Source organism: Alnus glutinosa, chromosome 8 (genome assembly GCF_958979055.1).
Source record: "Alnus glutinosa chromosome 8, dhAlnGlut1.1, whole genome shotgun sequence".
NCBI lineage: Eukaryota > Viridiplantae > Streptophyta > Magnoliopsida > Fagales > Betulaceae > Alnus > Alnus glutinosa.
The window spans coordinates 8,742,398-8,753,403 of record NC_084893.1 but is presented as its reverse complement, the minus strand read 5'-3'; the positions used below and the strand labels follow the sequence as shown (position 1 = coordinate 8,753,403).

At 35.6% G+C, this 11,006-nt stretch overlaps 1 protein-coding gene across 1 annotated transcript; it reads right to left on the bottom strand.

The window, feature by feature from the left end:
* Positions 1–383: 383 nt before the first annotated feature.
* LOC133875523 (homeobox-leucine zipper protein ATHB-40-like) lies at positions 384–2,421 on the bottom strand. The gene is made up of 3 exons (XM_062313685.1): positions 2,201–2,421; positions 1,746–2,062; positions 384–806 (listed from the first exon to the last, which is right to left on the bottom strand). Exons 1-3 carry the CDS (start codon positions 2,289–2,291, stop codon positions 567–569), a joined length of 648 nt encoding a protein of 215 aa, XP_062169669.1. The 5' UTR covers positions 2,292–2,421; the 3' UTR covers positions 384–566.
* Positions 2,422–11,006: the final 8,585 nt, after the last annotated feature.

Below are 11,006 nucleotides of genomic sequence, written 5' to 3'. Positions count from 1 at the left end.
GTTTCAAACCATCTAATATTAATCCGCCCTTTGATAGTACAATATAATTGTAAATTGAGTCTTTCACTTAACCTATACACAAGTTTTGAATCCAACACGAGAGTAGTGTAACGTGCATATGTTGGATAACGTACATTCATAGGCTATAAAAATATGCTTAAGGTCAATAACATTAATTAATGGGAGTATCAAAATCAGACCTAACCCTGTGGGACTTTTTCAACACATTCAATGAAAAACTGTGTTCGTTCCACATCTCTTTCATTCTCTAATTAAGAATATAACTAGAAAGGGGAAGAAAAGAAAGAACAGCATGTGACAAATATCAACTACCTAGCTAGCTTCTTCCAGTCAACAACAAGCTAGAACAAGCAGCAAAGCTATCAATATTAATAATAATAAGTTAATTAACATTAATTAATTTCCACAGTCTAGTCAAATTAATACACTGATCTGATCATCAAACACTAGCTAGCTAGCTAGCTACATAGCTTGGAAAAAAACGATCGAAAAGGGTATATTTACATTAAGCTTCTCAATATCTACAAAACACTCATCATCGATCTCTAAATATACTGATTGATCCAATCGATCCCCTGCGCGTAATAGAATGCCGGCGTGTTAAACACGTCGCCGTATTCGTCCATCTCGAACTCCCCAATAAACGCCGCTTGCGCCCCCATTGTCGTCTCCTCCGACGGCGACGACGATCTCGTGCTGTTGCTCCGAACCGGTTCCGCGCGTTGTTGCGACAGCCGTTGGATCTCCTTCTCTGCCTCCGACAGTTGCTCCTTCAGCTTCACAACCTGCAGGGTACGGGCATATACGCGCACGTCAAAAAATGATTTATCGCCCACGTGATTAAAAATATCGTCACGTGCTTAGTGGGCCTCAGAAAGGCCCAACATCCAGCCACCTTAAACAACAGTGTACGGTCGATTCTTGTTGTCTCGTGAGGTGGCAATACGCTGTTCCTCCGTCAATTCTTTTTGTTACTTTTCTACCGCCTAGCCCACCAAGGTGGCATGGGTTAAATTTCTTCGAGCCCAGAGCTCATGCACGTTCTTATGCCGTGGGTCAGTCGGTCACCTTCTCCATTTTTTTTTTTATTTTTTTTATTTTTTAAGAATATTTTGGTTTTTTTTAATCTTTTTTGTTCCATTATTACAGGATTAAAATAGTAAAGTGCATTAAACACGCATTTACATATTAAAATATTATAAGTTTGCTTAGCCAGAAAATTAAAAGTCAGTCAATTACGTAAACAACCTCTCGTCCAAAATTAGTGTTATAGGCTTTTGCTTGGATATATAGCAAAACCAGAGGAATGAAACAAAGGAAATAAAAATGATTGAGAATTACTTTTCCTTCTTTTCTCGGAAACCAAACAGGGTATATAGAACAAAAGCCTAGCGAATAGAGAGATGAACAAAAAGATGCGGAAAAACCAAGAAGGTCAATCAAACTCCAGGGTTCCCCTTGGTTTGGATTCTGAGGGGACATGGGGTACAAACGCGATCAAACTAATATTTTAAATGGTTTGAGCAAGATCAAGTTTTCCAAACTTGACAAACTCGGAAAGAGAAAATGACTTTGAATTGCGTTTTTTTCTTCTTTTCTCGGGAACCAAACAGGTGAAATAAACTAAAACCGAGTAAATACAGTAATAAACAAAAGAGATGTGCAGAAAGATATTCGCACACAGAAACAGAGATCTAGAGAGAGAGAGAGAGAGAGAGAGAGACCTCAGACTCAAGCCGGCATTTCTCGAAAAGGGTGCTTTCCTGTTCTTTCTTCAAAACGGAGTACTCTTCCTCCAGTTTCTTGTTCCTCCAACGAGCCCTTCGGTTCTGGAACCAAACGGCAACTTGGCGAGGCTCAAGACCCAGTTCAGAAGCGAGGCGGTCCTTTCTTTCCGACTCCAACTTATGTTCATTTCCGAAGTAAGACTCAAGTTGACTCACTTGTTCCTCGCTTAGCTTCCTCTTCTTGATCCCGCCGGCGCCGCCGCCTTCTCCTCCTTTGCTCTTCTTACGGCGTCGTCTTGGTTTCGACTCACCTCCTAATTAATTAAACATGCACCGATCAGCACAAGTTCATGTTAATCGAGGACGAGAGGTGCAATAGTAGCCACTACTCCACGGAGGAAACAGAAAAAAGAAAGAAAGAAAGAAAGCTTTGTTGCTCTCGAGACACAAACCTTGTTGGGTTACCATTTGGGTGGTGAATGCATCAGCGTAGAGTTGAGAGAAGTGTAGCATATGATCCTGACGGTTCATCGTGATCGTCATCCTGATCAGATCCTCTCTCTCTGTGTGTGTCTCTCTCTCTCTATCACTCTTTGATCTCTCTCTCCTCTATGTTTCCCTCAAAACCAAACACACCCAATACTGTTCTCCCATGAAATGATGAATGTCTTTGATAGTCGACACCCCTCATTTATAAGGCCATGTTTCCCTTCCCACTTTTTGTGTCCCAATTTCAATTTTACTTTACCAAAATGTCCTTCCTTTTTCTAGAATATTTCGGAATATGCCATTGCTTCCCTTTAAGTATTCTGTTAAAATATACAATTCTTAGGATACAGTCTTCCTTTTAGCATATATATATATATATGCCGCTGACACTATGTTATAAAATCCAACCAAAATGATGCAAACAAATTAATTTATTTGTGTTCACAATCAATCAATATCATTTCCCTCTTGTTTTTTTTTTTTCATCAACATGTTTGTTCAGGAAGGGAAGACATGCATGTTTTCTTTTTAATGGTCAAGATTATACGACTGTCATATAATTAAGAAAATCAATCGTCATACAACATTCATCAAGTTATATGACAGTAATATAACAATTTACTAAATAACATTACTTATTAATATGAGGCTCGTTATTTACATTAATTTTTATGCTCTTTCTTGATGGGGTTTGGGGGAGGGCTCCATGATTAGGACTAGGATCCTTTATCATTATATGTCTGAATTTGAGAACAGGTGATTGTAAGAGATTACTTATGAAATCTACTTGATCGAATAAGTGGCCAAACAACTTAATTTTTATTTGGTCAAGTGAGTTTTATAAATAGTATCTCACAATCGCCTGTTTGAATTTTCTCAAATTCGAACAATAATTATAGAATATCTTAACCTCAAAGGACTAACTCACGTGGATAAGGCTTTCCTAATCAAGTAATTAAGAAAGAAAGATAGGGTCATTATGGTAGGGGATGAGAAGTCTAGAGCTACTAAATCACTCACAACCTTGTAACTTTAGATGGGTGGGGATCCCAAACCTGACCACCTCGAATTCAGTAAACAAAAGTGGTGGTTGGCCTGTGGATTTGGACATGCAAGTCACTTTTGTTGTCCAATTGGGTGGTATTCTCCTCTTTCTATGTCTATAATGTAGCCAAGCCGTACTCGTTTAGCTTAGTTATGGCTTCCCTCCCCTACGAATTACCTCATCCTCATGCGTGGCTCGAGATGGGTGAAAAAATTAATTGTGAAAAATATTTGACGTGAAATATATAATAATTAATTAATAAGCAGTAACAAATTAAGGGAAACCCAGTTAATTAGGGGGGGGAGGGGGGAATAAAATATTGGCACTGTTGGAGCATATAAGGACAGTGCAAATATCGTCATTGTTGACGTACGTCGTTGCTTTACCAGTTGGAAATCATACCCTCTTTCAGGAACAATTGCCCTTATTTGGAGATATTCTGATTTCCATTTTTTACCACCACCATAATTATATTTTGCGATAACACTCACTTGACAAATTAAGATTCCACTTCCTAATTAAGTACAAAATGTTATCAATTGACCTAACACATTAATTCATGTGTGTGATATTGCAATCGTGTGATAAAGTTTGATGGATGGAATAAATGTTTGTGGGTCACCATTGAATTTACATAAATCTCATCTTACTTGCACATCAAGTTTGATTAGCAGCCTTCATTAGGGGTGTTGGGGTGTCCATTTGTGTTGACGTGAATATAAAACTATATATGTTAATCATAACCTGATCTATTTAAGTAAACGGATCAGATCTCTCAACTTTAACACACTAATTATGTGTTGAGTTTGCTGATCGTATAAAAAATTGACAGTTCCAAATTAATGATGCTTGTTAGGTTGGGTCGTTTTGAAGCATGGATATAAGATTATATAGATGAATTTTAACCCGACCCACTTGATTAAATTGGTCAAACCCCACAACCTAACTCGATAATTTCGTGTCTGGTTTACAGATCGTGTCAAAAATTGACAGCTACAAATTAATGTTGTTTGTTAGGTTCAAGTCATGTCGAAACATGAGCATAAGACTATATAGGTTAATTTTAACTCAAACAATTTAATTAAATGGGTCAGACCCCCCAACCCTAACACGCTAATTTTGTGTTAAGTTCGTAGATCGTATTAAAAAAAAAAAAAATTTTGGCAGTCCCAAATTAATGTTGCTTGTCGGGTTCGGATCATGTTGAAGCATGTGTATAAAACTATATATGTTAACTTTAACCCGATACATATAATTAAATAAGTCAAATCCAACAACTTTAATCTACTAATTTCGTATCAAAAGTTGTCAACCTTAATATGCATAAGATGATTATTTGAATTGATTATCACTTACAAAGAATTTCTTTTATTTATTTATTATTATTATTATTATTATTATTTTTATTCTATGGAGTTGAGAATGTGTAGGTATATAGATTGAGGATAATATTGGAGGAAGCTAGCTAGAGACAAATTAAATCCATTGGATGAGTTCTCTTTTAGGAGATATTGGATGGCAATGGCTCGACCAACTTTCCGGGACTAGTTTGAATAGGGGCAACAAATTAAGGCATCACATGCCCACTAGATCTTCTGCCGGGAAAAAGGTTCAATGTTGAAATGAAGCAATGGGAAACTCATAGGAAAAATAGTACATATATCCAAGTTTTGTGATCATTTCTTGTCATCCAATCCCTTCTCATATTCCCTCTTTCAACGCATGCCCGAGCCGGGGTTAGGCAGTCAAGATAAGAACAAAAGTTTGTGGGAGATCGACATTATAAATTGTCTGGTAGTTCGAGAGAAGTATGCACGTATACTTTTTCACAGAATTTATCCCTAATGTTACTTTGTACGTAGCTAGAAGTGTAAAAGTGATGGAATAATTGAGCCATTCAGATATCAAAACTACATTTTATGAAAAGAATCGTTCCGTTTCCAATTATAAATTAACATTTGAAAAGTGAGGTGCCTAAGATTTCTTACGATATCTGATTTTGAAGCGACGTCTCCTTTAAATTACCACAAAATTGCATTGTATTCATTTTGCATGTCTCACTAAAAATTCTCAAAATGACAAATACCCTTGTCAATTCGCAAGAAAAAAAAAATAAAGAACAAAAAGCCCTCGATGGTCGTGGGCGGGGCTGGTGAAGACCCCACGGCCACTGTCGTGGGTCACCAATTTTTTTTTGGGAATATTATTTTCCTAAATTCTATGAAAACGCGGCCGGGGGCCGGCATAAACCCAAAACCACCCCCTCTCAAGCAAAAAGAAAAGGTAATTAAGTAGATTGATAAAGGACTTTTGTGATCTTAATTAATTGGAATTCTATCCATCCAAATCTTAATTGGAGACAAGTCGTCCTAGAACATGAATAATTTTATCATAAAAGTATAGGAGTTTAGAGGGATTTTAGGCTCAAAGTCGAGCCAAGTGCAAAAGGTGGACCAGCTGAAAAACTTTTGGTAGAAAGGGTGACAAAGACATCTTCCCTGGCAAGGAAAGGCACATGGGTGCAACTAACTACTTTAACACGTGTCACCAATCCACAACTGACCTGAGGGGACCACACTATTATCCATCCACGTGTAGCTTCACTAAACCATAGACAGATCGCACGCCTGCCCACCAATTAGGACACACCGCCTTCACATTCACCAGTAACGACGGTAGTCGCCGTATATATATATTGCATTCCAACTCTTTTTCTTTCTTTCTCCTTAGACTATATAGCCCCCATCACATCTTCTTAAGCTTTTAACCATAAATATTATATGTATTTGAAGTGTTTTTATTTTATTTTATTTATTTATTTATTTATGTGATAGTGAAAATCACAATAAATATATATTACATGTATTTTTATTTAATAGTTACTTTCACGGTTACGTTAGGAAGTGAACACTTGAGATTATTGTATGGCATATACTTCTCAAACTCTTATATGGTGTATATTTAATTTAACTATGATAAGAAAAAAATCACGTCAATTAGCCGCTTGTCTTTTCCATATCTAAAACACATATTTTATTTTTTGATTAGCTATTTTTATGCAATCGCTATAACTTATGTAATTTTCTTTTTAAAAAAAGAAATCATTTCCCTCTCTTCTCTTTTGGTAGTTTAAGAAAACAATAAAAAAAGAAGAAGAGGGAAATAATATTTTTGTAAGGGAAAACTTCACTTATAACCTCTGATCTTTCATCACTTTTGTAAATAAGTACTTAAACTTTAAGAAGTGTCAATTTAGGGTATCCAAATTTTATTTTATTTATTTTTTTCAATTTCAACCATCTGTTAGAATTTTCCGTTAAATCCTATCAAAATTTTCAAAATATCAAATTTTTTTTTTTAATATTATAAATTCTTTCAAAAATTCAGGCATAAGTATTTTTGTAAATTCCATTAAATTCTGATCAACACCTAAATCTTTTCATTTTTTTCTTTTTCCTAAAAAAAATGGTGGATATCTTGTGAATTTGACCGGATTTATCAGAAAATTTTAACGGGAGGTTGATATTGAAAAAATTTGAAAGATAGATACCCTAAATTGACATTGAATACTTAATTAATTACAAAAGTGATGAAAGATCAGGGGTTATAAGTAAAGTATTTTTTTTTTTTTGAAAAAAAAAAAATTGAGAATGAAATAGAAAATCTGTGCTCATTATTAATTTTAGTTCGTAATTAAAAGTGATTCCAAAATAGAATTAACCGAGGATATATAGATATGGCATCAAAGTGACTGATAAATTAAAGCATTTATATATATATATATATATATATATAAAATCTAAATAATACTTTCCTTTTTTTTTTTTTTTTTTTTTTTTTTTTTTTAAAAAAAAACTCTGGCTAGGATCAAAGATAAGGTGCTTCCATTATTCCATAATTCCATATATGATAAAATTATGAATAATTGATTTCACATTATCCTCTAAATATGGCAAGTACAGTACTTATCTAACATAGTGAAGGCCAGGGTGACAAAAAAGAGTCAGAACATGCACTTGCCTCAACTCTGCTCATTTTTCTTTTTCAACACCACTTTATCTCAAACAAGTCATGTACTCTTTTGCTCTTTTTTTGGGACGAATATCAATATTACATCATAGTTTTGTACGTGAAATTCCTCCCCTCCTTTTCCATCTTTTGGGCCATATTCACTGAATGCATGCATCTCTAGGGCTACTCTTATGATGATGAGCTCATAAAATGGCCGTACACTTAGGTGCATGCGTCCCATTGCGACACGTGGGGGGCTGTCGGCAGTTAGATATGGACCCGACGAGCCATTGGGGGCAGGGAGAGGGGAGTTGTCAAGGGATGAGCTTGTCTGTCAGACAACCCTGGAGGGGACCGGAGCACTGATTGGTAATGGCTGGTGATCGTGAAATTTATATCTTTCATGGCCCGGCCAGTGGAGAAGTGACACCTTTGGGCCTGTGGCTTTCTTAGTTAATTTGCTGTGTCTCTTGTCGGGCAAGTGATTTCCATTTCAAAATTAATAAGTTTTTTGTGTACGTGACTGTGAGAGCTAGGGTTTGTTTGTTTATATTACTTACTTTTTTAATCTTCCTAGGGTTAATTCAGAGTTAAGTAAAGACAAAGTCGTGGTAAGTGAGGATAAGGATGAAACTATAGAGAGTACTAGAGGGAGAGATTCTCCTAATTAAAGCTCCTAGCTAGCTGGCAGCTAAAGTTAATCATTTCATAATCTTTGTTAAGATTTAATCTAATATATTAAAGAAGAACAAAATAAAATAAAAAATAGTAAAGGTTGGGTGAAGAAGATGCGCATGGCATGGAGGGGATTCTCTTTCATATGCTTTTGAGTTGTTTTCGAGATTAATATACGTGGCCTTGACTAAATAAATCAACCCTAAATTTAACCCTTTAAATTAATGGGTGTCATCTTTATCCCGACACCTCCAACCCCTGTTTCCCAACTTCCAGCTCGATCTCCCTTTACATTCTCAATGAACACCAATTGGTGATCAGGGCACCATTTTGTTTAGCTAATCAAAGCTGTGCGCTTCGTTGAGGAAATTGAAAAAAAACATAACCCTAAACAACATCTAAGCAGATTTGGAGCTATTCTCTTAACATGTGTCAACGACATATATATATATATATAAACAATAGTCTTATTTATATTCAAAGCCCGCCAATTCTTTCATTTTCATCCCTTTAAAATATATACATTGGTTAAAGTTAATTAAATCCATATCGGATGATTATATATAGAGCTGACTCGATCATCTACAAATCTCTTTCATTTAAAAGTTGTTTATATGTATAATTACGTACATCCAAACATTTGTACTTCTTTTTCTCTGATGAAGAAGCTTAGAAGTATATTCTAGTAATTATTGTCTTTCTCCAAAAGTAGGTATAAAGGATATACGTACTGTGACAAAAAAGAAAGAAAGAAAGAGAAAACCAAATTATAATTAAGTACCCGACAGCTAATTACACTAGGGTTAATGATTTATAGACAATATTATATATTTATTTACGGATTATATGTCCACCCACCAATCAATTTCACATGATGTGGTCTATACTAGGACCCTGTGCATCCACCATATGATCATCACTAGCTATCATGAACTCCCATATTTCCTTTTTTATTTTTTTCAAAAAAAAAAGTACATATATATATATATATATATAGAGAGAGAGAGAGAGAGAGAGAGAGAGAGAGAGAGAGCCAATAGGGGTCATATATATGCCCCCCACGTCTACAAAAAGCTGCATGGATAGGGATGTGTGATGAAAGCAACGACGACCTCTTCTTCTAGAAGTCAAATTTGTTTGTGCTGTATGTGCCACTGCACACACACACTTTCAAGTGACTATCTTTCCATGTTTCCCTCCTCCCATACTCTTAACCCTTCACGCTCCCTCCTCGAAATCCAGCCATATTTCTATGAATTTCGTTTGCATTTGTTTATTAATATATACTTAGTTTTCCACAACCCTTGAATTGCGCCTTAATTCGGGCACCATCGAGCTCTAACTTCAAGGTAGCCCTACGCATATATGCAGGTGCAGGCTAGCTAGTGAATGGCGCGTGTGGGGGGCTGATTAGATGAAAGTTAATTAACCTACCCTACATGCAGTAAGTTGGCGAAAGAGATGGTCAAAGTATTAATTGGAGAAGAAATCCATGAAGAGACGGCTCTTTTAATGGGTGGTTTTTTTAATGGAGGCTAAACTCCTTTGGTTGTCACTTTCGTTTAGGCAAAGCTCCAAAGCGAGCAACATGCAGAAACATATAAAGTAGGGTTATTTCTCCATGCCTAAAGCAAGAAATCTTTCCAACAGCTCATGTCAGTATCTTTGAGGGGTTTTAATATTGTAGATGGAGTTAACTAAAGTCTCAGTCAATTCATTGTTTATGATGATAAAGATGGAGGAATAGCAGGAAACGTGAATGGCGGACTAGTGGGAGACGTGGCACTGCCACTACTACTCCTCTTCCATCGATCTTCTCTTCCCTTCCCTTCCCTTTCCTTCTATTTTCTTTCACGGTTTTTAAGGATTCTCAAGCACATGCTAACCAATACTACTGTTCTTGGATAGAAAATTGAATAGAAACAAAAAAAAAAAAAAAAAACCAATAGCACCCACTGTTCTTCTTTTGTTTTGTAATAGTCCTTGTCGGCTGGACAATTGCATAGGGAAGGCATAAATGGTAAGAAATCATATACGCTCCCTCAAGTTCAATAAAACCATAGTTTTATGGTTCAGCAGTGATTCGACCTTGGGACCTTATCCTTTGTTGAATTCAAATGCCACTGGACCACTCCCCTCCGTGGTCAATAGTACTGTTATTCTATTACATCGATCTTTCATACATCTCTCCCACGCCTGATCATCCTACGTGGCATTATTTTTTATCAACCAACTTTAAGTGATAGATTTAAAATAAAAAAAATAACACCACGTAAGATGAGGTGGGAGAGAAATGCATGAAATATGTTGAAGAATCATTTCTCTCTTTAATTAGCTAGATTAGAGCTTCTTTCCTTCCACCTGGAGCGCGAGTCAGGCTTTTGGGAGTGGCCACATGTCATGACGCGGGCGAGCTAAATTCGAAGACAGTGATACCTACAAACTTTGGGGTGTTTAGTAACAAACATTTCATTCCCTTCCTTTATTTTCACTTTTTTCAAAAACAATTAGCTTCAAACATTCCAACTTTTTTTACTTTTTATATTACATCAATAATTTTTTATTACTATTCAAATAAAAAAAATTCACTACAATATAAAACTTTTTCACTCTTCCATAAATTTTTTTTTCTGCTTTATATCACATCAATTATTTCTTACAATTACTCAAAAAAAGAAAAGAAAAAAAAGAACTCAACAATTTTTACCAAACACCCTTTTATTATGTGTTGGTAAGTAATGGATGTGGGGGGTCCGCGATCCACAGCACAGCCTTAATTAAGGCTTTGGTTGTGAGGGAATTTTATTTATCTTTTATTTAATTTGAAACTTAAAAACTTTAGAGTTGTGCTATTAAAGGCCGGATTAAAATGTAACGGATAATATAATTCTAAAAGATAAATAAATCTTTAGAGGTAAAGGATAATTCACAAAAGCAATTCCAGTTAATTTCAAGCAAAAGCTCAAATCTCTCCCCAGCAAACTTGCATTTTTCAATCAAATGCATAATCATAATATTCCTTCAACATTACTAGGCTT

Bases quoted from the DNA above. Each gene is read 5' to 3' on its own strand.
- LOC133875523 (XM_062313685.1), bottom strand. From the start codon at position 2,291: ATGACGATCACGATGAACCGTCAGGATCATATGCTACACTTCTCTCAA. The intron at 2,063-2,200 runs GTTTGTGTCTCG...TTAATTAATTAG, and splicing joins CCAAATGGTAACCCAACAAG to GAGGTGAGTCGAAACCAAGA. The intron at 807-1,745 runs GTCTCTCTCTCT...CGTACCCTGCAG, and splicing joins AATGCCGGCTTGAGTCTGAG to GTTGTGAAGCTGAAGGAGCA.